The sequence below is a fragment of the Girardinichthys multiradiatus genome, chromosome X (genome assembly GCF_021462225.1).
Source record: "Girardinichthys multiradiatus isolate DD_20200921_A chromosome X, DD_fGirMul_XY1, whole genome shotgun sequence".
Lineage (NCBI taxonomy): Eukaryota > Metazoa > Chordata > Actinopteri > Cyprinodontiformes > Goodeidae > Girardinichthys > Girardinichthys multiradiatus.
The window spans coordinates 16,646,783-16,671,079 of NC_061817.1; the positions used below are offsets into that span (position 1 = coordinate 16,646,783).

General features: G+C 39.7%; 1 protein-coding gene across 2 annotated transcripts in view; it reads right to left on the bottom strand.

The window, feature by feature from the left end:
• Positions 1 to 1,379: 1,379 nt before the first annotated feature.
• LOC124862825 (carnitine O-palmitoyltransferase 1, liver isoform-like) overlaps positions 1,380 to 24,297 on the bottom strand; it is a 32,533-nt gene continuing 9,615 nt past the window's right edge. The window contains exons 3-19 of one of the 2 annotated variants that reach the window (XM_047356969.1): positions 21,423 to 21,562; positions 19,967 to 20,144; positions 19,676 to 19,777; positions 18,391 to 18,528; positions 17,485 to 17,562; positions 17,284 to 17,391; positions 16,902 to 16,989; positions 16,529 to 16,724; positions 15,280 to 15,468; positions 12,645 to 12,750; positions 11,975 to 12,091; positions 11,419 to 11,583; positions 11,035 to 11,163; positions 10,707 to 10,862; positions 7,701 to 7,814; positions 6,636 to 6,728; positions 1,380 to 5,457 (exon numbers count right to left, since the gene is read on the bottom strand). In XM_047356969.1, the coding sequence (XP_047212925.1) occupies positions 5,329 to 5,457; positions 6,636 to 6,728; positions 7,701 to 7,814; positions 10,707 to 10,862; positions 11,035 to 11,163; positions 11,419 to 11,583; positions 11,975 to 12,091; positions 12,645 to 12,750; positions 15,280 to 15,468; positions 16,529 to 16,724; positions 16,902 to 16,989; positions 17,284 to 17,391; positions 17,485 to 17,562; positions 18,391 to 18,528; positions 19,676 to 19,777; positions 19,967 to 20,144; positions 21,423 to 21,562 (2,226 nt within the window). In that variant the 3' untranslated portion in view covers positions 1,380 to 5,328. The remainder of the gene's footprint in view (positions 5,458 to 6,635; positions 6,729 to 7,700; positions 7,815 to 10,706; positions 10,863 to 11,034; positions 11,164 to 11,418; positions 11,584 to 11,974; positions 12,092 to 12,644; positions 12,751 to 15,279; positions 15,469 to 16,528; positions 16,725 to 16,901; positions 16,990 to 17,283; positions 17,392 to 17,484; positions 17,563 to 18,390; positions 18,529 to 19,675; positions 19,778 to 19,966; positions 20,145 to 21,422; positions 21,563 to 24,297) is intronic. The other variant, XM_047356970.1, reaches the window with a different exon arrangement.

The window sequence follows — 24,297 nt, forward strand, 5'->3', positions numbered from 1 at the left end:
GAAAACAAAAAACAAAATATATGTATTTCTCCTTTTATTTTTAATTTTGTCAGAATCGGTCCTCCACAGTATGGACATAGTAGCCTACATTTTCATAAAAACACACTAATCGAGGTTTTTAAAAGATACTGGTCAGTGGAAAATTTTGAACGGGAAGTTTAAATTACCGCCAAAACAAGGTCAGTGGTGGGGTCAATACGTGGGTGGAGCCAATCCCTATGACATTGCGTGAGAACTTCGTATATCAAAGTTGCCAAGCGCTCAATGCTCTTTAAAAAAATTCTTACATTTAATGTCAGAATTTAGAAATTAATGCTTGACGCATTTTTTAATTTTATTTAAACAAAAAGTAAATTACTTGGTTATGAACTTTGAGCCAATCACCAGCCATCAAATCAGAATAATAAGAACTGCATAAACTTTAGACAGTAAGCCGACAAATATAGATTTTTTTACTGCTTTTCCAGGCTCAACATTGTAAGATACCACTGGGTTCAGAGTGAGTCTTGGCAGTCAGTAGGTCATAACACTGAAGTTACCTTTCAAACAAACACTGACGCGGTGAGTCTGTTGTATAAACCTCCTTCGCTTCCTGCACTTTCTTCTCCTCAAAACAATTGCTTGTTGCAGTTTTAAATAGTTTTTTTAGCAGCAAGACTGTGAAAACAGCGCTGGTTCCCGCTCTTTTTGATGTTGCAGTTACGGTGCAGAGGTGCAAATCGATGACGTAACCTCTATTGTCCCAATTCTCCAATTTTGCACGCTTGTAACCTGCGCACTTCAACCCTTACATGCACTTGTACAAAGTACACACTTCATAGAGGGGCGTAGGGTGTAGTGTGGGTATTGGGACAACAATGGCAGGTCTGGAGAGAAAGATTGCGTTTTCAAAGTGGAAGTACAAACACTAATTTATTCTCCTTGAGTTAAAAGAGAAGAACCTACTTTATACAACTCCCTTGTGAAAAAAAAAGTTATGCAATAGTTACTTTCCTTGTTAACTAGTTAGTTTTATAGTGGAGTAACTCTGTTACGTTGCGGGAGAGGTAACTATAATTAAAAACTTTTTGAAAGTATTTATCACCACTAGATGAACATCCACAAAATAATGTATCCGTTTTTTTTTTTAACTTTTGTGGCACTAGTGACCTTTATTTTGTAAGTTGACCGACAGGAAATAGGGTGTATAGAAAGAGAAGGAGAGAGAGAGGGAAGACATGCAGCAAGGTCAACAGGGCCTGGACTTGAACCCATGGCAGCTCCGTTGAGGATTGCGCCAGTGATGTAAACGTGAAATTGACCCCGAACCTATAAGCCCCCCTCCATTTTGAAAGATGATTGGGGTCGTGAGTCTTAATAAAAAGGCCAAGGATATAGAATTGGTTTGGTAAACAATTTATTTTAACACAAATGAAAAACTATTACAAAATTTATGTTTTAGAAATAAAAAAATTACTAACACAAAAATTGTAATAACATGAACCAATCGCAGCAAAGTCAACAAATGCTTTTCCAAGGCCACACAAAAAAACTAAACATAACATACCTCAGTCAGTTGTTAGAAAACACAAAACTATTGTGTTTTATGCACTATGAATATATTACTTTACAAAAAATATGCTGGAATATGTGGGATGTACACGTTTCTTTGTCTGTTAAAGATCTGGAGGTGTCAGACTGAAACTGCAAAAACAAAGTTACAATTGACGTGCCATCATTATGTCAAGCTCTTAGTTTTCTTGTAATATTTCATCATGTATTTAAGTCATGTGTTGAAGGCAAAGTAGGGAAAAGTCATTTTGTTTATAAACAAGCTTACTTTTATGTTCTTAGGTATTCAATCATACTGCCTCCGATTTCTTAATGTTCAGTTGAGCTGAGCAAGCACAGCTGCAGTTGTGGTAAGTGTAAAAGAATGGTGGTAAAGAAAACTAACCACCAATGGTCCCTGGTGGGGTTCCTCAGGGTTAGGTAAAGAGCTATTAAAGAGCAATGTGTTGAAGCTGAAGTTTTAGACTACTTAAATGATTACCTTAGTAGGAGACTAAAACAACACACTGACTGTACAAATAGCAGCAAACAGGCCAACATGTTACAAGGTCTTAATAAAACAAGAGCATTTTACTGTGGTTTAAGAACTTTCCCACTGGCTTTGCATTGACTCAAATATTTGCATTGATACTGTTGAGTGGAGCAGATTTAAAATACAGGCACAAGGGTTTCTTTCAGCAGCCAGCAGGTTTTTAGCCAGTGAGATTCTTGGCTACATTTTTATTTACATTAGCTTATGTTAAAGGATATGTTAGTCAGAGGCTATATGGCTCACCCAAATGACATACTTTCTAACTTCCTTCCCGTAACTGAATTAAAACAACTACTGCACTGTAAGGCTGTGGGGCTGAGCCGGAGCTGGGGGGATGAGGGATGGTCATGTCATTTAATTTGTAAACATAGAACACAGTGAATTCATTTATGCTGCGCACATGGCTTTCACTCTAAAGAATTAAACAAACCCCAAACCAATAAATGAGAAAGCAATAAAAATGATCTACTACTACAAGACTAATTAATGATATATCTACATCTTTATATTACAAATCACTAACAAAACAGTAAAAAGTATTTTCCTCTTCCTTCTTGCTAGCCTCTATCCTGTAAACAGTTCTGTATAAACTGTAACATACTCAAACACCATCTGTTTTTTATCATCCACATTAATATGGTTTGAATATTTAGAATGAGGCCAATGAGAAAGCTTACATTAGAAGAACACCAGAACTCAAGTCACCCACACATAAAATGACTTCCAAGCAAATTAGTTGACAAATTATGGGTAAAAGAGTTTGGAACACAGGAAGAAAGACATTTAAGAAAGGCAGAGAATGCCATGAAACCATATTAAATATGTGACTAATTAGAAAGCAGACTTTTTCAAATCCATCTCAGATGGTTAACATTAACTGTGGGCATATAAAGAGGTCTTTCATCACCAAAGTACTGCACACAGTAGTATGACGACATAGTAGGCAAGAACCTTTCACAAAAAAGTCTTCATGCTGCACAACATACTAATGGCAATGTTATAACAGTGTTACTAAACTTCTGAATATTTCAGTGAATGCTGTTGGGGGGCAGTAATCTGAAGGCAGAATGAACAAAATGTCTCCATAAGCCAGCCTGACATAAGATTTCTACCAGAGGAGTAAACAGAATAATTGTTCAAAAGCTATGGAACACTGGCAAAGAGCTTCAGAAAGACCAGGCACAAAACAGTAATGCTTTCAAATGCAATGGCCTCAGTCCACCCTTCCTGCTGAAGAAGCATGATGACGCTTATTTACAGCTGCCGATGATTTAAACAAGCCAGTGAAATACTGGGAGAATATTGTCTGGTCAAATGAGGCCAAAGCTGAGCACTTTGGATGTCACTGCATATATCCATGTATAGAGGTTCTGCACTTCACCCCTAAACACCATGGGTCAAGTGAGGCTTACAGGTGGGAACATAATGGTTTGGGCTCTTTTACAGCAGATGGTACTGGCAGACTTCATATAATTGGAGGAAGGATGAATGGAGACATGTACAGGGACATGTTTTCAACGAATCTGAAGATGAGACTGTAAAACTACAAGAATGCCCCAGCCAATCACCGGAATTGTTTCTAAGTGAAAATCTATAGAAACAACAGAAGACAGGAGTGAACAGAAAGGACCCCAGAACCTTCAAAATTTGCAGGCAGTCGCTGTAGGAAAACATGGCCAAAATTCCAACCTGAGCAATACGTGTCACTCCATCCAGGAGGTTTTTATTAGATTTTAGTAAATTTGTTAAAAACGTATTCCCTTTGTCATTCCATTTTTATGCACAAGACATTTTAAAACAAATATGCTTTGGTTTCTTTATGAATGTTGATTCTGGCATATGTTTTGGATCAAGCTTTAAGACCCAATGAAGACCAGTTTATTGGCAGGATCCATCAGACATTTGTTTGAAAATCTCCAGATATTTCAAAGGGTTTATTATGCCATGTACTCAAACCGGTTTCCCAGAGCCTTTAAAATAGAAACAAGCCCACAGCATCACAGATCCTCCAGCGTACTTAACAGTGGGAATGAGGTTTTTTTTCATATTCATATTTTGTTTTAAGTCAACCCCTCCAGCAGTGTGTGTTGCTGAAAGTCTCACTCTTAGTCTCATCTAACCAAACCTGGTAAAACTAGGTGACACTAAGATGCCCGTCTCGCAGTGAGCTTTGGAGATTTTACCTCATTTACCCTACTGGCTCTGTATTGTGTCAAGATAAAAATTGGTCATTGTCCAGCCTAGTGCCTGACGTTTAAGTTAAAACATTAAGATGACTGGGTCAGCATATGGGCTAAACAACGAAGGTTCCGGCCCGTGGTGGCGGTGGTATAATGGTGTGGGGGATCATTTCTTGCTACACTTTTGGTTTAAACACCACAGCCTACCTATTGTCGCTGACAATGCACCTATGGGATGTGGTGGTTTGTGAGATTAATATTTCAGATGTGCAGCTGAAAACTTTGCGGTCACTATGTAATGTTATCACGTCAAATATGGACCAAAATGTCAGCAAAAATATTTTTGAGATGTTGAATCTGTGCTGTGAAGATTTAAAACACTTTGGAAAGTAGAAGGGTCTAAGTATGAACAAGCAAGGCATATCTAAAAAGCTGGAAGGTGAGTATATTTTTCCCTGATTAAATTCATCCTCTGAAGAAGTAAGAATAGTGCTTGTGGCTGCTTTCTCACTTTGATTGTTCCCTGAAGAAACTAATCTTTGTTCCTCTGACTCTGGATCAGAGATGGGCCACATCTAAGATCTAATGAAAGTCATCACATCATCCTGTGGCTTCAGCTGCATCAGAGTTAAAAACAGAAATTGCAAGACTCTTGAGCAGTTAGCATGGCTAATCCAAGAGCTAACATTAGCTTGTTAGATTTAAAGGAAACAGAGAACTTTTGCTATTACTTAGCAGTATTAGTCTAACAACTCTGTATGTAGTAGGTCTTATGGACATGTGCTTACAGTCTGCTGGCTCACTGTTGTTTGTTCTTTCAGTGCTTTACAAAAAAAAAACATAACCCCTTACATATTATGATTAAAAATATTATTCCAAGCTGAAATACATATTTGCCACAACTTTGAATATTTAGTCTAAAATAAGACCTTGTAAAACCTAATATCTGTGGAATTATTTCTTTATAATAGGAATGTCATACCTGGCCTAATATTAACTGATCCTCTCCTATCACAGGCTGGCTGGTTCTAAAGGCTTATATCTGTGTATTCTGTCCAGCTGTACTCAGCGGAGCTTCTTGAACTGCGGCTGGTTGGTGACTTTGGAGGAAGGCGAGGTTTTTGCATCGTTCGATAGCAGGGCCATTATGTCTTGAAGAGCTTTTTGTATCTGAGCTCCAAACTTGTGGGAGTCCTAAAGAAGCAAAAATAAAGAAAAGGGAAGGAAATGACAAATGAGTAAAATATATTCGTTGCTATGGTGCCTAAGTAAAATTCATTCTATTAAACATTTTCACATTTCCTTTTGTCACATTTTGTTGAATGACAACCACAAACTTCCATGTAATTTATTCAGATGGTTTTTGTGAACCAAGCAGGTAGATATAACCAAACTTATAGTGGTAAAGCAGTGCATACTTGATGCAAGCAGATGTTTATTACTGCATGTTTAGAAACACCTGTTTATTAAAACCACTTTTCAAAAACTTTATGTTTACAGCTTCACTTACACTGATGTGTCCGGTTCACTCTGACTACAGAACACGTGGGATTGGACAAGGAACACAGAAGTACTTCAGACGGTTCTGTCTTGACTATTTTGTTTAGGAATAAATAGAAGCTTGATCACAGCTTGTCCTTGGAAAGCTAAAATAGTGTTTGATTTCACAGAACTATGGAGTAATTGAGGAAATGGAACTTCCAACTAAATGTGTGACACTTCACTTTTAAGGAACATATTTAGCATATTCTAACAAAACTGAAACTTTCATTGTAATTTTATTACAGAAAGCAGTATGGCTTTTCTTTAAGTGTATAATAGGAGTTAGTGGAAACATCGTTTTTACCTGTAATGAACTAAGGTGATGTGCTCTGTATGAATACTCCTGTTCACTGTCTCCGGATGCTCGATACTGTGTACCATGAGTCACTGAGATTCATTATAAACTCTGACCCCATTACTCAGCACTGCACTCTATGCAAACGTTAACCAGATGTCCCTGTGTTCTCTCTCAGAAAATGGATGCCATGATCTCCGATTAATGGATGTTCTACAGTTTGTTGTTCCCAAAGTACAAACTAAACCAGGGGAAAAATCATTCAAGTTTTCAGCTCCAAGTGCTTGAAATCAACTCCAATCTGATCTTTAACTTAAGGCTCTGGTGACAATGAATGTGTTTATAGCTCTGTTAGAATTATTGCAGTTTACCATGTTTGTGTGCCAGTATTTTATATGGCCAGCTTTTTGCTGCCTTCTCGGCCAGGTCTCTCTTATGAAAAATATATTTTTATCTCAGTGGGATTAACCTGGTTAAATAACGGCTAAATAAATAAAAACCAACCAGAAGTGAAGGTAACGGAGGCTTTACTTACAGTCTCACTGCAGGAGTGCTTTGATGACACATGGAAGTTTATAAGGTCCTCTCCAACAATGATGTATGAAACCCCATAACCGTCATCTGCAACCTTATGGGATACAAGTCATAGTTCACTAGGGCATTTTATTTTGCAGGCTCTTTGCACAGTTTATTCAGGGATGTAAATCATTCTTCCAACTGTCAGCTAGCATAAGACACATTGCTGTCTTTACTCAGTTTTACCCGTTTGTTTGTTCCTTTAAAGGAAACAGGTTGGATCCACACAGGAAGTGAAACAGATACTGTTGTTCCCCAAAACTTTGATATATTTCCCAGTAAAAAGAACTCTGCAGCACATTTTACAAATAAAAAACATGTTGTCATGTTTAAAGGCATTTATGTGAAGCATTTTAGATTAGAAATATACGACACCCGGGAACTGACATGGGGGAAAAAAACATATATAGCATGCGCACAAAATACTAATTTGTTGCCACAAAATATTAATTTGCGGCAGCAGAATATATATAACGTGTGCACGAAACACTGGTGCTGGTGTGCTCTAACCTAACTTTACAATATGTTGAGGTTTGTGGTTGTGACGTGAGAAAATATGAAAGTTATGCGGTTTTCTTTGCCCCTTGATCCCTGACCTGTGTGATGTGTTCCTTGGTCTTCCTGATTCGAAAAGGTAATAGGTATAACGTGCACAAATTAATACGTCATGGAACGAATTAATATTTCGTGCACACATTATATTTATTTCGTGGCCACAAGTTAATATTTTGTGCACACGAATAAGTACTTTGTGGGAACAAATTTGTATTTTGTGGGAAGAAATTAGTATTTCTTGCACACGCTATATATTTCTTTCCCCCATGTCAGTTCCTGGGCACCGTAGAAATACAAGTTAAAAGAACACAGTTATATTATTCCACTTTTTGACCTTTTAACACGACATTGTTTTGTTTTCATTGCCATTATTACTCTGTTCCATTTTTAGTTTGTTGAACCCGATGGATCTATTAAGCAAATACACTTTTTATGAAGTTACAGATAGAGTAGGGATTTCTGTGCTTACAGGTCCAAATCCTCCACCAAGTGATATGTAATCCGGGTGGTTCTTCAGGTCAAACAGCTCCAGCTGCTGAACGGGGGTCTGACTGGTGGAGAGGCGCCAAGGCTCAGACAGAACCTAGAACAGAGATGAAATACAGAGAGGGAGGGTAATGCTTTGGTGTTGTTTGGGTGACTTACTAAAGGATGTTAACTTAATACTTAATATCTTCCCAGAATAGAGATATCGTTGTGATCTTTAGTTTAAAAAAAATTACACACATTGTCTGGTTCATTTAATTTGAACTTTAAAGTAAAAATTTAAGTTTAAAGTAAAAAATAATCAACTAACATTTGTGTCAAAGGTGGTATGCTAAATCTGTCTAGATACTGTAGAAGATCCATTGTTATCCTACAATTCTTTTCAAAAGTATTCACATCCCCTTTGTCACATTAAAACGACATTATTGAGATTTTATGTAATAAACAGGACGATGCTAGACCACATGTGGCTGGAGTGTGTCAGCAGTTCCTGCAAGATGAAGACATTGAAGCTATGGACTGGCCCACCCGTTCCCCAGACCTGAATCCGATTGAGCACATCTGGGACATCATGTCTCGTTCCATCCACCAACGTCACGTTGCACCACAGACTGTCCAGGAGTTGGTGGATGCTTTAGTCCAGGTCTGGGAAGAGATCCCTCAGGAGACCATCCACCGTTTCATCAGGAGCATGTCCAGGAGTTGTAGGGAGGTCATACAGACGCATGGAGGCCTCACACAATACTGAGCCTCATTTTGACTTGTTTTAAGGACATGACATCAAAGTTGGATCAGCCTGCAGTGTGTTTTTCCACTTTAATTTTGTGTATGACTCCAAATCCAGGCCTCCATTGGTTAATAAATTTGATTTCCATTGGTGGTTTTTGTGTGATTTTGTTGTCAGCACATTCAACTTTGTACAGAACAAAGTATTCAATGAGAATATTTCATTCATTCAGATCTAGGATGTGTTATTTGAGTGTTCCCTTTATTTTTTTGAGCAGTGTATATTTGGGTAAATCCTAGCCTGGTCAGTTTCTGATGTTCTGTGTTACTAAGATGTGTTTCCTGTAAATATACAATATCTGCTTTTTCTCCTTCTCATTTTTATTAGTATTTTTGTCCTTTATATTTGATTTAATATACCATTAACATTAAAGGAAATTACCTGTAATTTTTCTGTACCTATATTATATGTAAGACGTTTTCTACATTCTTCCGTGTGCTACAAATCTTTATGATTGAACCTGTAAGTAAGAAGTGCAACATAACTCAGAACTTAAAGGAAAGGGATCTATAGCAAAGATATGAAACATATCCTTTACTTGACCATCACATTGGTCAGCTTAGAGGGAAAGCCTCTTTAAACTTTATTTAAGGCCGGGCTATGACAACCTGTAATGCACACGCTTATGTACAATCAACTGTACTAGTCCTCCAATATTTTTTAACATCATTAATGCGAATGTAATCGAGAGGAAGTAAGGAACTATTTCACCATTTTCTATTGCGGAGATTGCCTTCTGAAAGCCTGGAGTTCGCATCTGGATGTTGTTTTTCAGCAGGATGCCAGGAACCCTCGGCCAGTAATTCTACTGTGTCCGGGAGGGGATAAACCACCATCACCGCGAAGCCGCCTTCTCTCATGTCCTTTGTAGCCTCGTTCGCCGTGTGATAAAGCCGCATTCCGTCTCTGCAGAAGACACGTCGCCTCGCTTGTTATGGAGTTTGGAATCGAATCTTTTCTTCCTGTACCACCATTTTAGCTTCATTGTATTCTTTCCGATCAGATAGGATAGGAAGCGGACAGTCATGATCAAAGTAGATCCTTTGGTTTTTCATGTGAATCGCCCTTTTAACCCCATGCTTTTCTCAAGATGTCCTTCTTCGTTTGAAATTGCATAAATTTGACCACTATCGATCTTGGTTTGGTCATGCCTGCAGGCTTTGACATTAGTGTACTGTGTGCCCTCTCTATGTGAAGATCAGTAGAGTCTGGAATATCCAACTTCTCTCTCAATAGCTTTTCCACATAAGTCACCGTTGAGTTACCTTCCTTACCTCTGGTAAATTATGTATTCTTATATTCTGGTGCCTTGCTCTTGTTTGTTGTTCGATCATCTTTCCTTTGTGTTGCATTTGAGTTTTTAGCATGTCTCTCATGATTAGCTCCATTATCTCTATCTTAGCTTCAGTGATGCGCATCTCGGCTTCTTCAATCCGCTGGTTGGTTTTGTTCAGTTCTTCCTTGATGCCATTAAATGTCTGTTAGCTTTTCAGAAGTCTTGAATTTTTTGTAGGATGCGCTCCATGTTCACCTTTGGCTTTTCATTACCTCTCAGTTTTGCGCAAGTTAGTTTTGCGCAAGTTAGCATTGCTATCTTCTCCTGTGTTTCCATCACTGTCCCACCGTTTAGGTCTGCTAATGTTTTGATATTTAGGGTAAATATTACTCGGCAGGATATATTTTATTTCGTTTATCGAGGAGCTCAGTCTCTAGGCTGCCTTGTCTTGTTCGCAGGCGGGACCGGAACCCAGAAAGTCATTTTAAATCGTAAGGAAAATGATACATGGTTTTACCACAAATCAAGTAACCTGCATTTGTATTCTGCGCCCAAGTCACTGCTTTGAATAGGATCCTTTTAATGTAGTTTGTTGCACTGGATTTTATTTAGGAGCGTCAGAGTAAAGGGGGATTAATATAAATGCACGCGACACTGCATTTTTACTGAAAAACAAAAAGCAAAACTATGCATTTCCTTCCATCTCTCAATGATGCACTACTTTGCCTTAGTCTTTCACACAAAAGCCCACTAAAACCCACTGAACTTGTGGTTGTAATGTGACAAAATATGAAAAGGTTTGCAAGTACTTCTGCAAAAAAAAGGAATGTGACAACCACCACTTTAATGATTCATGTTTGGCACTTGCAACGAAAATCTCAACAACTGGTTAAAAACATTAAAGAAATAATTTTTGGAAAAGTTACCTCATGCAGAAAAGGGGAATCTACTCCTAAGTATTTGGAAACCACATAGAGGCAGAAAAGGTGTCTATCTATCCCAGCTCCAGTCATGGCCATTCGATAAAGGTTCTGATGCTTTTCTGAAGCCTGTCGGAAAAGACGCCTGCACTCCTCCTCTGTCTGTTGAAACATTTCATACTCTAATACAAAGGCTAATATTCATTTTTATTATTCATCTTATTTTGGCAAAAGATTTGTCAATCTTCCATAGCAGAGATACAATTTTAGTCAATAACTTCTGAGATGAAAGTGCCTAATTAGAAAGCTCTAACCAGTAAAAATACTTTCTTACTTTTCCACCTTCCAGAGCTTTGACAAAATCACAGCTTTCTTTGGAGCAGGATCTGACGGTTTCTGTTCGACCCTCCCTGAACAGACGAGTCATTGATGCCTCGTATGTCAGGCAGAAACCACCTCGGTCCTGGAGACAGACACATGGAAAATGTTGGGGTATTTTGTTTTGAGGTGGGATGTTTAAAAATGTCTGAAATACGATATGTAGGCATAACAACTTGCAGGCAAAAGAAGGCAAAAACATCATAATTAACAATGTTTTTCTTGGTTTTACTACAAACCGCATTTATCCAGGAGTATTTGTGCTGGACGTACTAAATAAAAGATTTTTAGCTAAAGTTATACTACATTGGTAAATTTAATTGCAATTGAGTGCAGTTACCCGGTAGTAGGCCAGCTGTAAGCTTATCTGTATGAAGGCATCGGGGCTGATCTTGCACTTCTTGATGCAACCTTTTCCAAAATCCCTAAAGGGAAAGACATGGCAGTCCACATCATCTGCCAAAGCCTGGGCGACAGCCAGAGAGCTGCAGACTTGAGCCTGAACCTAACAGATAAACAATAACAGAAAGTTAGTTTTTATGTTGAGAGCATGATAGCATGAAGCAAGTCCATTGTGTCAAAAAACCTGTCAGGGAATTATCACTGTAAACAGTAATGAGTCTGAATCTACTAATAATGGTGTTTCTTTTTCCCTACCACAGGCCTGATATATCAGGAAATAAAATGCCACAAAGACCTGAAAGCATTCAGATCTTAAACATGTTGCCTAGTTTGTTCCAATGAAAATAAATATGTCTCCCAGCTCTAAGAGCACCAAGATGTGCTTGTGGTTGTAACATAAAACCTGAGAAAAAAATTCAAGGAGTAGTGAACAGTTTTGCAAGAGTTTGTAAACACATTCAGCAAACAAACAAATCTTGCAGGAGTCCTGATACCTCTGGAGAGATTTCCCACACAAGCCTTTGAGGCGGAGGCAGCGAGAGCTCCACTTCTCCCTTACAGTGTCCATCCTCAGTGTAACCCAGCTGAAAGGCGTCTGTAGCGAGAGTGTACTGAAAACAACACCACATCGGGCTGATCAAAGTAGCTTTGGTCAGGATACACAGCAACTTTGACTCTGAACATCAAACTGTGCTAAATAACTGACAATCTGCCAGAAAAAGACATGACGATGTGATATTAAAAGTGCTTCAAATATTTGAATGTGATTTGTACTGTCCTGTGCAAGAATGTTCTAAGGTGTGTGTATGTGCAAAAATAAGCAACTGTCAAGTCCACCAATCAAAATCAAGCCATTTTAAAGAAAAAACAGGCACAAAACAGCTTATGCCTTACAATCAGAAAAGTTCGCTTCCAAAGCTAACGGACCTATTTTTGATTTTATTTCAAAAGTTTGAGTAGAAAGATTTAGTTGCAAATAATTTGTAAATGTTACCTTTCAGGGCAATTATGTCTGTTTCTGGTGTGAGACAAAAGACAATGCTACAAATGTAGCTTCTATCCCAGTTTTTTTTTTTAAACAACTGCTCCCCCCTGTGGACTTTGCAATCATCTTAAGACAGTCCTGTAAATGAAAACTTCCCAAGCTTTCCACAACATGCATACCTCCCAAAGATGAGCCACTGTCGGTGCATCAGCCCAGGAGTGCTCTGCATTCAGGCCGTTCTTCCCATTTTTGTAGATCACAATGGAGAAAGATTTATCAAACCACCTAACAGCAGAAACAAAACAGTAACAGGCCAAAATGTTACAGTTACAGATCAGTTTGGATGATTGTAACTGCAAAATAGCCAACCAGAAAAATCATTAGAGAATTCACTATAATGCATATAATGGATTTATAGGCCATGGATTCATTCTCTGCACAACTGTGAAATATACAGATTTCTTAGAAGGTCAAACTGCAAGTTTTTTTTCAATTTCGACATGGGAAAAATCAGCATGTGAACTGGCCCACAGGTATTCTGAGTAGCTAAAAAAACAGTGGCGAATACTGCAACCTATTTACAGAATCCATTTTTGGTTCAGCTCTTCTCAATACATCACTTACATTTCAAGTTAAATGGAATTGATTTAATGTGCATAACAGAGGAGCATGGAGAGCAGGGGTTGTGGTAACTGAATATTCTGTTTTCGATCATTTATTTTTTTTTTTATATGTGACGGAGAAATCTGAAGGCCATCTGTCAGTTTGACAGACGAAATTTCCTCAAAAAGCCAAATAACGACAATGGCATTGATACAAGAGTAATAAAGAGGGACTGATGCAGAGGAAGATGAAGAACGAATAATCAGCCCCCGGCATCTATGGAACGAGCAAGGAGGTTAGGCTGGACTACAAGGTTCAGTGGGAGAAGGAGTTCTTCTGGCTGAGGAGGGAGGACGGAAAGATGTCCCGCGACATGTAAAAAGAAAATATGTGAAATGGATTAGTTTGAAGACACACGAACGTGTAGAAATTAAAATAAATGAAAAAAAAAATGATATTGAATGTTTAATTATAATAATTTTAAAAATAAAGTGATGGATAAAAATAGAGTACAATAGGATTTTTTTGACCCTGACAGTCAAAATGACAGACAATGAAAAAGTCTAGCGCAACCTCTGGTGGAGAGCTAGGCTTGGACTGCTGCAGTGTAAGCAAGGCGCACATTGTCTATTCCAGGGGATGTTGTGTTCGTAGTTTTAGTGGTTTGTGTTGTGCAACAAGCAGACCAGGAATAACAGATACAATTTTATCTTCCGGGCTAAATACAATCATATCCAGCGAGCTAGCTTTGACATGACTGCCCTAAACAAACTACAGTTAACCAGTTTCAGGAGCAAAATCCTTACTGGGAAGGTTGAATGTCCATTAACATCCGACTGACAGGACTGCTTGCAGCCCAGCATCATGGACCTATCATGTACATATGTACGATATGATGCAAGGCAGGTTTATTAGTATAGTGAATTCCAGCAACAAGACAATTCAAAGTGCTCAACATGATGAAAACGGGACAGGAAAACGCACAAAATATTTCAGTGGGGTAATAAAGGAAAGTTAAGAAAAGCTGACTAGAGATTAAAATGAATGATGTTTAACAGTCAAAGGCAAATGTAAATATTTGGTTCTGATTCTAGGGATGCAGAGTAAAGTTGGACCAGAAGACCTGAACGGTCTGGTAGGTTGATACAACAATAAATCTGATCTGTGGTTTCTAGCTGTAGTAACTGAAGCTGTGTGCTGACTCTTGGTCACTCCTCCCTTGGTACAAAAATAATTACTTCAGTTTCGTTTTTATTCAGCTGAAGAAAATTAAGGGCAAGCATAATTTAAGATCTGGTCTAAACAACCTGGACATATTCTGAACTTAACATATAAAATTGAGGGAAATTAAATGTAACACTATCTGTAGGAGCCATTTGTAGTTCTTGGGGTTTGGGTATAGTATGAGCTATTTTATTTGGTTTGGGTGGTGTTTGTTTGCATGCAGGTTGACATGGTGACCTATATTCTGCTCGACCACTGGTGTTAATGTGGAGGGGAAATTTATATAGATGCAGACGTGAGAAGGCAGAAGGTTTGGGTCAGGGAACCAGCATGCTGTCTTGTGCATGCTGGTTAGGCTCTACTATACCCCACACTTACCACAATCTGCTATCCATCTTACCTGCTATGGACATTGGATTATCGTTCATTCAAAAGTGGTTCAATAAATAGGAGCATCCCAACTTATTTCCCAGTCTGGACATTGTTTTGTAAGCGTGTTATAACCTGGACCTTCCAAACCCAGAGCGACTAAAGAGGTGGAACCTGATGGTCGCTATACTATCTGTGACTATTTCCGTCTTCACAGGAATCCTGTAAATAACTCTAGGACCATGAGCCTTTACCCATACTGAAGCAGTTCATACAGACAAAATGATTACACAACGGGATCAGTCAGTGCAATACGAAGAAATTAAAGAAATGATCTTATACAATTCTCTAAGACTAAATATGTACTGAACTATTTATTGTAATGAGTAAAGAAAACAAATCTGTCATTATCAATGATGAAAATCGGTTAATTAGGAAAACGGTAAACTTGACCTAAATAGTATGTATAACCATGTTATTCCATGCATTACTATGGATGTTGTGTTAGATACGTGGATAACTGTACAAAAGTATTTACAAATGTAAATCAAGATTATTATTTCTAAAAAAAGGTTTAAAAAATAAAGGCTCTATCGCTATTTTCCTCTTAAACCTCACCTGTCGTAACATTTGCCATGGAGCAAAGACTTAGCATAGCGATCCAGGTTTCCTGCCGGGTCATCTCCTTTCATTCCCTGCTCTTCATCGTCAAGCGTTATGAAGAACGCCGCCTTCTCAATGGCATCAAGAGACTTTTTATTAACACCAGAGCTAAAGAACTGCTGGCGCATCTGAGCCCAGGGGATCCTTGGAAGGGAGACACAATCAGAATCATTATTTAGATCTGATTTAAATCCCCGGTTCACACATCATTCTCATACATACTGTACGGTTGAGAATGTGCAATCATAGATGTACAAATGACAACAGCCCTCACAAAAAGAGTAAATACCATTGAAACAACTGAAAAAAGTCCAGATGAAAATTAACATGATATAACATAATAAACACTGTATGTTTTCACCAATAAGCTTTGGGCCTACCACTGCTTATTTTCTCATAATTCCATAAAGACTCCATTTTCCACAAACTGATGAGCAGTTTCCAAATGCAAAGTCAATAAAACAAGGAAAAGGTCTTTGCTTTCCTTCTCTGGTCAAGGTTAAGTCTTCTGGATCCCTCTGCTGGATCAGTTTAGGCCCCCTGAACTGATTCCTCCCCGCCACACTCCCTGTCGGTGGTTGCTGTCTCTGCCCACTGGTGTACTCGTGGTTCTCGGTATCCGAGGCTGGGTGCTTTGGTGTGTCCTGGCTTACGTCCAGTGGCCGCTTGCTGGGCCCTGGACCCCTGTGCTCTGTCGGGCCTCTGCCTGACGCTCCTGTCTCTGGGTCCATGGCTTGATCTACTCTGGCATAGACGGTTGCTGTGATGGCCTGTTGGCTCATCACAGCAGCTCGCGGGGACTTATGCACTGTGGCTCCTGGGACTCTCCCCTAGCGATAGTCCTGGCGGTGGTTCTCCTGGGGTTCCTGTGCTCTGGGGTGCCTTTGGATGTCTATGCCTCGGATCTCCTCTGTATCTGTCCCAGGTCCAGGGGGCGGGTCTGTGGTTCCTCACACTCGCTATTGCATATTTTTATGGAAAACCTTGTATACACAAGCACGCTCACACTCAGACCCGCACGTGTTAAGATTCAGGTGTTAACAGATACACAAATGTTCTATATCAAGCCACATTTATCACTAATTACATCTTGCATTCATAAGTCCCGTGCACGTTTCTGTAAAAAAAGCTGTTATTATGTATGTCTCTGTGGGTGTAGAAGCACACAGGGTGTTGTCTTGTAATCTCTTCATTCAAAAGGTACCGTTCTCCTGCAGTTAGAGCTCCCAGTTTTTCCTCTCCAGGAAACGGTGGTGAAGGGTCGTCCAGGATTCTCTGGATCTGATATTCGATCTCTCTGGGAGAGAGCAGCCGACCCGCCCGGTACACCCACAATCGGAAATATCGTCCCTTATGGTATATCGCCACAAACTCACTGTCCTGCCAGTGCCTGAGCTCATCTGTAAAGGACAGGAAAATTACTCATGGCTTTTTTCTGTTGTCTCAGTTAGACCATGTGCATATTCTTTATGTTTTCTCATTTAAATCAGCACTGCAAGGTTTCAATGAAGGTAGAAGGGAAGGCTCAGCATGCATAGTTTCATCTGTGCATCTGTGTGTGTCTGTGTGTTTGTTACCAGTCTCAACTCCTGGTGTTCGAATTGTGTTGAACATCCTTTCACACTGAGCTGCACACAGAGGGATCACAGTACCTGGAACACGACTCTGAAACAGAATCACACAAACATGCTTTATTATTCATAAATCTCTACGTTTGCCTTGCTTCTTTTCCTTTAGCAACACTTTCTAAAGCCCTCAAAAAGAGTGAGTTTACAAATAAAATTGTACATTTTAAAAGGTTTAAGTGAACTAGAAATTGGCTGGTCACCAGCCCATTATCACCCCCAACCGGTGGCCGCCTAGTTGGAAACGCAGAAATCGGATCTAAATCTGACTTCCCAAAGCTTCACATGAAATCCAAAAATAACCCATTTCCTGCAGCAAAGTGTGTGTTCTCACCGGTGTGAGCTCCTCTCGGTTTATTTTGCGTCGGTAGAGCATGAGAGCAGTGATGGTGTTTCCTGCTCGGGCTGCCTGCACTGATGTTGGCGTCACATACAGAAAGTCCTGGAGAGAACAGACAGGCACGGTATATATATAACACATTTATGTATATTATACACACATACCCACACAGGTGGTGATGCATGAGCGTCTTACCATGCCATAGTAATTGCTGTTGACCATTATCGGCCCTCGACTTCTCAAGTAGACGTATTCCTCCCACCAGTCGCTTACCTGGAACCCAAACAAAACATCTGTTAGCTTTTCTCATTTTCATTCTAAATGTCACAGAATAAAACAAGACAAGTTACTTCATGTGTAACATCAGTTACTGATAACTTATCCAACTAATACTTCCAATGTACTTCAGGTGTGTTCTATACAATGCTACATAGTGATTTATTATTTATTAGTTATACCAGATCAATTCAGAACATTTTTATACAGTCAGTCAGTCATTTTCTACTGCTTATTCCATAGTGGGTCGCGAGGGGAGCTGGTGCCTAACTCCAGCAGTCTATGGGCAAGAGGCAGGGTACGCCCTGGACAGGTCGCCAGTCCATCGCAGGGCAACACACAAACAACCATGTACACACTCATTCATACACCTAAGGACAATTTAGAGAAACCAATTAACCTAACATTTATGTCTTTGGACTGTGGGAGGAAGCCGGAGTACCCGGTGAGAACCCACGCATGCACGGGGAGAACATGCAAACTCCATGCAGAAAGACCCCAGGTTGAGAATTGAGCCCAGGACCTTCTTGCTGCAAGGCAACAGTGCTACCAACTGCGCCACTGTGCAACCCATTTTTATACATACAAATTGAAATATGAATGAAAAAAAAAAGTTTAAATTGGAATCAGTGCAAAAAAAAGGCTATGATTCAGTGAGAACAGGAACAGTACTACAAATGTCTCACTCACACACACACACACACACACACACACACACACACTTTAACGTGTAAAAAGGGGCCAATATGTGAAGTAAGACTAGTAATTTTTAGCACACTACAGTGTTGGCATTTTCTTGTTTAATATGTGAATGAATCCACTTACATAGTTGGTGGCCCACAGAGCTTTAAGTTTGAGGTAGCGCTGGAGCCGGTGTCCCAGGGACAACTCAAAGCCTTTGGCCAAGTTTGTCTTCAGCTGAAATTCTGAATCCGACAGCAGAGGGTGCACTGACTCCAGATACTGAGAGATGGACAGCCAGTCAGAGTAGGAAAGCAAAGACAGGGTAATCCAGTGGTGTCTGTGTGTTGGCTCAACTTTTTCACATTTTTATTTGATTTTATGTGGTAGACAAACAAAAAGTGGAAGGAAGATGATACATCTTCAAAATGTTTCAAAAATAAAAATATGAAAAGTGTGGCGTGCATTAGTAGTCATTCCTCTTTGCTCTGATACTCCGAAACCAAATCAGAGGCAACAAATTGTCTTCATAAGTCATCTGATTGGTAAACGTGATCCCGCTGCACAGTAAAGGCCTCAGAGGTTTGTTAGAGAACAGTAGTGGACCAACAGCATCACGAAGACTTGGCAATGGAAAGAGTATATAACAACTACAAACCTACAAAGAAAACGGTCGTTCAGTGAAACTCGTAGGCCCGGATGAGAGAGCATTAATCAGAGAAGCTGCAAAGAGACTCTGGAGGAGCTGCAGTGATCCACATCTCAAGTGACAGAACAGAAAGCTGTGTGGTCTTTTATGGAAGAATGACAAGAAGAAAACCATTGTTGGAAAAAAGCCATAAGAAATAATGTTTGTATGTAAGAAACACAGCAAACATGCAAAAGTGCCATTTAAATGGGGAACATGGTGGCAACATCATTATGCTGTCACCCAATGACACAGTGTGGATGGGAAGATAAATGGAGCAAAACACAAGGCAATCCTGGAATGAAACCTGGGAGAGGCTACAAAAAACATGAGATTGGGGTGGAGGTTCACCTTCCAGCAGGACAGTGACCCTTAATAAACAGCCAGAGCTAAATCCAACTATATATTTGTGGCATGACTTGGAAGTTTCTGTTCATAAACACTCTCCATCTAATCTGACCGAGCTTGAGCTGTTTTCAAAGAAGAATGCGAGACGTTTCAGTCTGTGGATGTGAAAGGCTAGTAGAAACACACCTCAAAAGTCTTGCAGCTACGACTGCAGCAAATGCAGTTTGGGAAGAACATAAATGCACGGCACACACTTTCAGATTTCTCTATGTGAAAAAACTTTGAAAGCTGTTTATTTTCCAGTTCACAAATATGTGATACTAGAAACATTTAAGAGGGTACAAAAGCTTTTGACAGGCACAGTAGGTTTTATACATAATGAAGAAGAATTACCCTGTTCAGTGTGTCCTGTATGGCAGGAACAGGAAGGTGAGGAAGGGAGGTTTGGTAGCTGTAGAGCAAAGGCTTATTTCTTGAAAATAACCTCATCAGAGTCTGAGAGGAACAGAGAATCACGGATGTGTCACTTTAAAAAAACTTAACAGATTAAGAGATTTTAAATAAAAATCCACTCTGTCACTGATTTATTAATAAATTAGAATCGCTGATGAGCACAGAGAAAATGAGCAGAGAATCCTTATAAGAGTGGCCACAGGTGTGACACTAAGAAGCAACATTTCTCACCACCCAGACTTTGGTGGTGTTGGAAACTCTCCCATGCTGCTCGAACATCCAGTGGTGATAGGAGAGCAGCAGCTTTAGGCAGAAGCGGAGGGCGAGGATGAGGGAGAGCCACAGCAGAGTGCTGAAGACCAGGGCTGACAACATGGTTTGACCCTGAATGCTGAGTAAAACATGGAGACTAAACAGAAAGATAGAAAACAACGATTACAAAGGAAACTCAAAGCATATTCTTAAACACCTTCAGACAAACCAAATAAAATTTAATTAAAACATATCACATCTGTTAGAATTGATCTGTGATGGAATAAGACCAGCAAGGAACAATAGCACCTTGCTGGTTAAAATACATAGTCAACTCTCATTATCTTGAAAAACATGTTGAAAAATCTACATGCATGTTTTTGGCATGCAGAAAGAAGGAATGTTTCTTCAACTCATAATGCTGAGACCTCTCATAAATATTCTGAAGCTGTATGCATGTTATTGGTGTAAATCCAGACATCCAATCTATCTTCGAGTGGAGCATCTAGCAGCTTGTTTTGACTGTTCAGAGATGAAGTAAATCTGTCTGTGTCTGCTGTCCAAATATGGGTTCAAGATAAGGTTGGGTGATAAAAGAGTATATTTAATAACAGCATAAAAAAACAGTTGTAAGCCAAGCTGCTTGCCATAATTGCCATAATTGAGATGATATGGGCTTTCAGAGTCTGCCTTACTATCCAGTCTGAGCAGCTTTCACTCTAAATGATTTGGGCATCTTTTGCACCTGAGTTGAATCTGTTGCAAAAAAAGTAGAAAAGTAATTGCCCCCTTACAAAATTACTTTTGATTTGTTTGTTTTAGAACAATGTATGTAAATACCTGATTCACCTTTAACCCTACTAACTAGGGTACAACACTTGGCTGCAACTGTCATGAAAGATCTGCAATAACTGCCAATCAGTTTTTTACATCACTGTGGAGGAATAACTCACAAGCATTTCAGCTCACAAACTGATGGCTAGAAATCACCCTTCAGCAGCAGACTTCGTCTTTAGTTTACAGCAAGTTTGAAAGATGATAAAGAGGCAAAGCAGCCTCAGAGTATCACACGACCACCACCATGTTGGTGTGATGTTTTTTGTCTTTTTCTGAAATGCATTGTTAGCAGGTGTAACATGATGCAAAACGTCCAATAAGTTCCACTTCTGTCCCTTCACAAGGAGCAATTATATTTTCGCAAATATTTCTCATGTATTTCCTATTTACCTGTGCAGCACTTTGCTTGCTGTATATGTTAAAGCATTTAAAAATAAAGTTTTGATTGACTGATTGATGAAGACTGCATTTGTTTGTATATAGGAAATCCAATGTGTCTCCTTTACAGTATATATTTCTACATAAACACTAAATACTGCTTCCTTTGTGTGATGGCAGTACGAAGTTTGTAAAACCAACACATCAAGGATCCATTTACCTTAATGGAAGATGCTGCTGTATCTTTGCGATGAGCCCCATGCTGGGATCTGACTGCATATACATGGTAGCCAGGATCCCTATGGCAACAAAGAGCCATGAGGAAAGGCTAGCAGGATAGACTCCCTTTATCACTCTGTTCTGTAACGACAGAAGAAGAAAACAATTGCAGGATGTAGAACTCTGTTTCTTTCCTTTTGGAATGCTAACAAGACTGCACTAAATCCACATAAATATTTACTTATATATGTTTTATATGTTTTTCACTGCTCAAGTTTTGAATCATGCTTCTGTTTATTATTTTTCTGGTCATGTTTTAGTCTTGTTCATGTTTTGTCAAGTTTGGTTTTGTTTGTATATTAGTCTCTGTTTTTGCCGCAGCCACGTTTTGTTCTGTCTGTCAATTAAGTTTATTCGGTTCACCTGTCCAAGTTAATCTGTCTTCTTGCTCCACCTGATTTTCACTCCATAAATACACACCTTTTCTGTCATTCGGTGCGGAAACATTTCTCATATCATCTCTTGTTTTTTGCTCATGCCATGCGTGTCTCACCTGTCCGTTTGTTGTTTTGTTCCTGCCTCCTGTTGAGAGTGAGTTTTTGTTATTAAACCTTTTTTCACTTACATCACGCTGCCTGCTCGTCTGCATTCTGGGGTCCTATATCTCACAAACCATAACAGTAGCCTCCCCTGCTCCCTCACCGACCCCCCCACCGATTTGGACTAATGCAATGATGATAACTGTGTTGTGTCAACCCACGTTTTTATTATTTTTGGTGCTGTCTTTAATCTATCTGTATGCTGTTTTCATATTTTGTTTTTTAACTTATAGTAGATGTATGGTTTCTTTAAAGTATTTTCATAAAATTATCATCATCATCAAAACTGTGGTTCAAAAATATTTTCTCCAGTTGACCCGATAGTTGCAATAATAAAGGGGAAAAAGAAAAAAATGAGGCATCTTTCCTTAACATTTGATGAATTAGATCAGTTATTTTTATAGTTCTCACCTGGCTTCTCAGCTAGGATTATTTCCAAAGAAAACTGCAGAATTGGTTTTCACAGCATCTCTACTTCAAATCTGTCTGAACTATTTTGCAACTACATCATCATCCCAGTACCCAAGAAACCAAACATCACAGGGTTAAATGACTACAGGCCTGTCGCCCTGACGTCTGTGGTCATGAAATGCTATGAACTACTGGTGTTGAAGCACCTGTAGAACATCACAGGTCCCCTGCTGGACCCTCTGCAGTTTGCCTACTGGGCAAACAGGTCGGCAGATGATGCAGTCAACTTGGGACTACACTCCATCCTGCAGCAACTCAACCACCCAGGGATGTACGCCAGGATCCTGTTTGTGGACTTCACCACACACCCAGACATTCTCCATCAGAAGCTCATCCAGCTCAAAGTCCCAGCTTCCACCTGTCAGTGGATCACCAGCTTCCTGAAGGACCGGCACCAGCAGGTGAGGCTGGCAAGCATCTTTTCCCACAGAAGAACTATCAGCACCGGCGTCCCCCGGGGTTGTGTCCTCTCCCCCCTCTTCTTCTCCCTCTACACAGATGACTGCACCTCAGCGGACCCGTCGGTTATTGGACTGATCCAGGGCAGTGATCAGTCTGCATAGAGACACGAGGTGGATCGGCTCGTACACTGGTATGGTCAGAACCACCTGGAATCCACTCAAGACTGTGGAGATGATGGTGGATTTCTAGAGATATTTCAGTCTGTCCTGTCTTCATCCATCTCAGTGTGGTTTGGTTAATCCACAAAACAGGACAGGTCCAGACTGCAACAATCAGGTCTGCAGAGAGAATAATCAGGGCTGACCTTCTCTCAATGCAGGACCCTCTCTATACTTGGACTAATCTCACGGTATATTCTATTGTAAAGTCAATTGTGTATATATGAACAATGTCTTGTAAAAGTATTCATACCCCTTGAACCTTTCCACATATTGTCACATCACAACCACAAAGATAAATATATTTTTATTGGAATTTTATGTGAAAGACCAACACAAAGTGGCATACAGTTGAGAAGTTGAAAGAAAATTTTACATGATTTTTTACAAATAAAAAACTGAAAAGTGTGGTGTGCAAAGGTATTCAGCCCCCTTTACTCTGAGTGCAACCAACTGCCTTCAGAAGTTACCTGATGATTGCTAATGAATAAATAGGTCCATACAGCTGCTCTGTGACGGCCTCAGAGGTTGGTTAAGAGAATATTGGGGAACAAACAGCATCATGAAGTCCAAGGAACACACCAGACAGGTTAGCGTTACAGTTGTGGAGAAGTTTAAAGCAGGCTTAGGCCATAAAAAGATTTCCCAAGCTTTGAACATCTCACTGAGCACGGTTCAATCCATCATCCAGAAATGGGAAGAGTATGGCACAACTGTAAAGCTACCAACATAAGGCCGTCCACCTAATCTTACAGCACGAACAAGGAGAGTACTGATCAGAGATGCAGCCAAGAGACCCATGGTGACTCTGGACGAACTGCAGAGATCCACAGCTCAGGTGGGGGAATCTCTTCCACAGGACAACTATAAGTCGTGCACTGCACAAATGTGGTCTTTATGGAAGAGTGGCAAGTAGAAAGTCATTGTTAAAAGAAAACCATAAGACGTCCCATTTGCAGTTTGCCAGAAGCCATGATGGAGACACAGCAAACATGTGGAAGAAGGTGCTTTGGTCAGATGAGACCAAAATCGAACTTTTTAGCCAAAAGGCAAAACGTTATGTGTGGCGGAGAACTAACACTGCACATCACTCTGGACACACCATCCCCACTGTCGAATATGGTGCTTTTATAAAATATATTCATGTTTGTGGTTGTGGTTGTAATGTGACAATATGAGGACACGT